The following is a 2,520-nucleotide window of genomic DNA, read 5'->3' on the forward strand; positions in this document are numbered from 1 at the left end:
ATGAGGCTTTCGGTTTAATTTTTCATTTAATTGTTTGGCTTTTCAGTGGGCTGCTGCACGTTATTTATGATCAACTGTTCACAGTATTAATATCTCCTTCGATATAACGAAGTTGCGAAAACAACCGCAGATCAGCATTCCGTGACGCGTTTGAAATCTTACCATTTTATTTATTTTATTTTTTTTCTGAACAGATCCCAGGGAGGTTTGGGTTCGGAGAAAATAGAAGGAAAAGAGGGAAAAAAGACGAAAACAAAGAAAATCCACGAGGAGTGGATCGGTGTTTGCAGCCGTGTCATCCCTCTAAACATGAATTAATAATAGCGTCACATCTCCAGCAATAAGGCGCATTAGGAGCCGCTCATTTTTCATCTATACGCAGTCTGGATCATTTCAGCTAAATTGGCCGTTTTATTATAAAGTAAAAGTTTTTTTTTTATATGAACCAAAGTCAAAATTGCTTAAAATGCACTGTTTTAGTGCATTTAGCTTTATTATTTCTTTAATGGCAGTATAGGCTCCTGTTTTTGGTTTTAACTTAACAATTGCGTTGTAATTATTAATTACACACTTTGAAGCTGCAATTAATGTGAATCAGTATGCAAATGTCATTATTTTTATATATTGGAACATGTCTCTTTAGAAAATGACAACAACAAAAAAATCGCAGCTTAGAAAAAAATTACTCTCAGAGATTAATTCGGCATATTTTTTCCGTTCAGTTTTGTAAAATCTTATAAACAATTTATTTATTTATTTATTTATTTATTTATTTATTTATTCATGTGTTCGTGTGAGGCAGGGAGGGGGGCATTTGTTTTGGGGAATAATGGGATCTGCATATGCTGATGCTGCCCAAATATAGCTAAATCTTAAAATACTCTAACCATAAAAATCTAATCCGTACATGTTCATTTGTCTGAGGGTTGGAATTTGCAGAAGCAGAAAGTGCTTAGAAAAAGCAAAAATGTTAGAAAATGAACTTTACAGATTGTCCACCCGATGAAAAGAAAAGAAAAGAAAAGAAAAGATAATCTTAAAAGATAATAAAATGACAGATTCTCGACAGATGTGAGGAAAATAGTAGCATTAAAAAAATAAAATGGGCCTTGTGTATGAGGGGGTGGGGGTGACTTGGGGAGTGTATCGACTTAAGGCTGAGAAGCTCTCTCTGAGTTTGCAGGCCGTGCAGGACGTCGTGCTGTCTCCTTGGCAACTTGATTGATGGCCCCGCACAGCAGAGGGTTGGGGGAGGGAGGGAAGGGGTACAGGGGAGCCCACAGAAAGACGCGCGCGGCGTTCCTCGCAGCCAGATAACGAGCAGCAGGTCCAGCGAGAAGCAGCGCGTGGGCCACGGGAGCCGACGGGAGCGCATCGAGCGCCATGGATCACATCGGGATCCTGGGGGCGCATCTGCAGCAGCACGCGCACGTGGAGCCCATCAGCTTCGGCATCGACCAGATCCTGAGCAACGTGGAGCAGAGCTGCATGCTGGGCTCGAGGATGCCCGAGCCGGACTACGGTCACCCAGTGTACAACGGCGGCGCCGGGGGAGTGGGAGGCTTCGCGTGCGGCGGTGGCGGCGGCGGCGGCGGATACAACAGCACCGCCGGATCTTGTGGGATGGCGTCTCTCGGGGGAGCTTATCACATGAACATGAGCGTGAACATGAACGGGACTAACATGAACTCTTCCGGGGTCATCCGCGTCCCCGCGCACCGGCCTCCTCTCAGCGGCGGCTCCACGGTGCCGCCTCCCGCTAGCGGCGGTGTCGGCAACCTGAGCGCGCTCACCTTCCCGTGGATGGAGAGCAACCGACGCTACACCAAAGACAGGTTCACAGGTATTTATTATTATTATTATTATTATTATTATTATTATTATTATTATTATTATTATTATTATAAAGTAGACTTTAGGACAATTTGAAGCCTGGCTGTTGCCATTACAGGCCCTCATGCAAAGCAACTATATTTTGTTTTGTTTTTTTCGTTTAGCAAAATAAGAATTTGTGAAATAATAACTTTTTCATCATGTTAAAGCAATCTCGCACATTTTTAGAATATCTTATACTACGAAATATTTACAGATCTAAATATTTTTAATTAATGATCACATAAGATGCGGTCGCTGCTTCCTCTTGGAGCTGTCTCTTTGGTCCCACTGCTCTTTCTGCCATCCTGTTGCTGCTTTTGTTCTTCTCTCTCTGTGCACCAGTGGAGCTCCCGGATCAACGGCGCTGAGGCTGTCATGGTTTTTAATGTCTTGTAAATGTATCAAAGTAAGAAAAAGACATCAGTAGGAGAATAGAAAATCATTGCAACCACAACAACATACGAATAAAACAGACTTTAACCGATAGAGTCTGTTAAAGTCTCTGAAAACCCTAAATGTTTTCAAACATTTAAGGTTTGATTAAAGTTCTCACGTGAACTTTAATCGATATTTTTCATTAGAAATAATATTTTCTATTTGAAAGTCTTTTAAGTTTATATATATATATATATATATATATATATA

General features: G+C 41.3%; 1 protein-coding gene across 1 annotated transcript in view; it reads left to right on the forward strand.

Moving 5' to 3' along the window:
- Positions 1-1,135: 1,135 nt before the first annotated feature.
- Positions 1,136-2,520, forward strand: part of tlx1 (T cell leukemia homeobox 1) — a 9,261-nt gene continuing 7,876 nt past the window's right edge. The window contains exon 1 of the mRNA XM_015054676.1: positions 1,136-1,843. Within this exon, the coding sequence (XP_014910162.1) occupies positions 1,384-1,843 (460 nt within the window). The 5' untranslated portion in view covers positions 1,136-1,383. The remainder of the gene's footprint in view (positions 1,844-2,520) is intronic.

Source organism: Poecilia latipinna, unplaced genomic scaffold, assembly GCF_001443285.1.
Source record: "Poecilia latipinna isolate Pla-1442-1.1 unplaced genomic scaffold, P_latipinna-1.0 Scaffold1270, whole genome shotgun sequence".
NCBI lineage: Eukaryota > Metazoa > Chordata > Actinopteri > Cyprinodontiformes > Poeciliidae > Poecilia > Poecilia latipinna.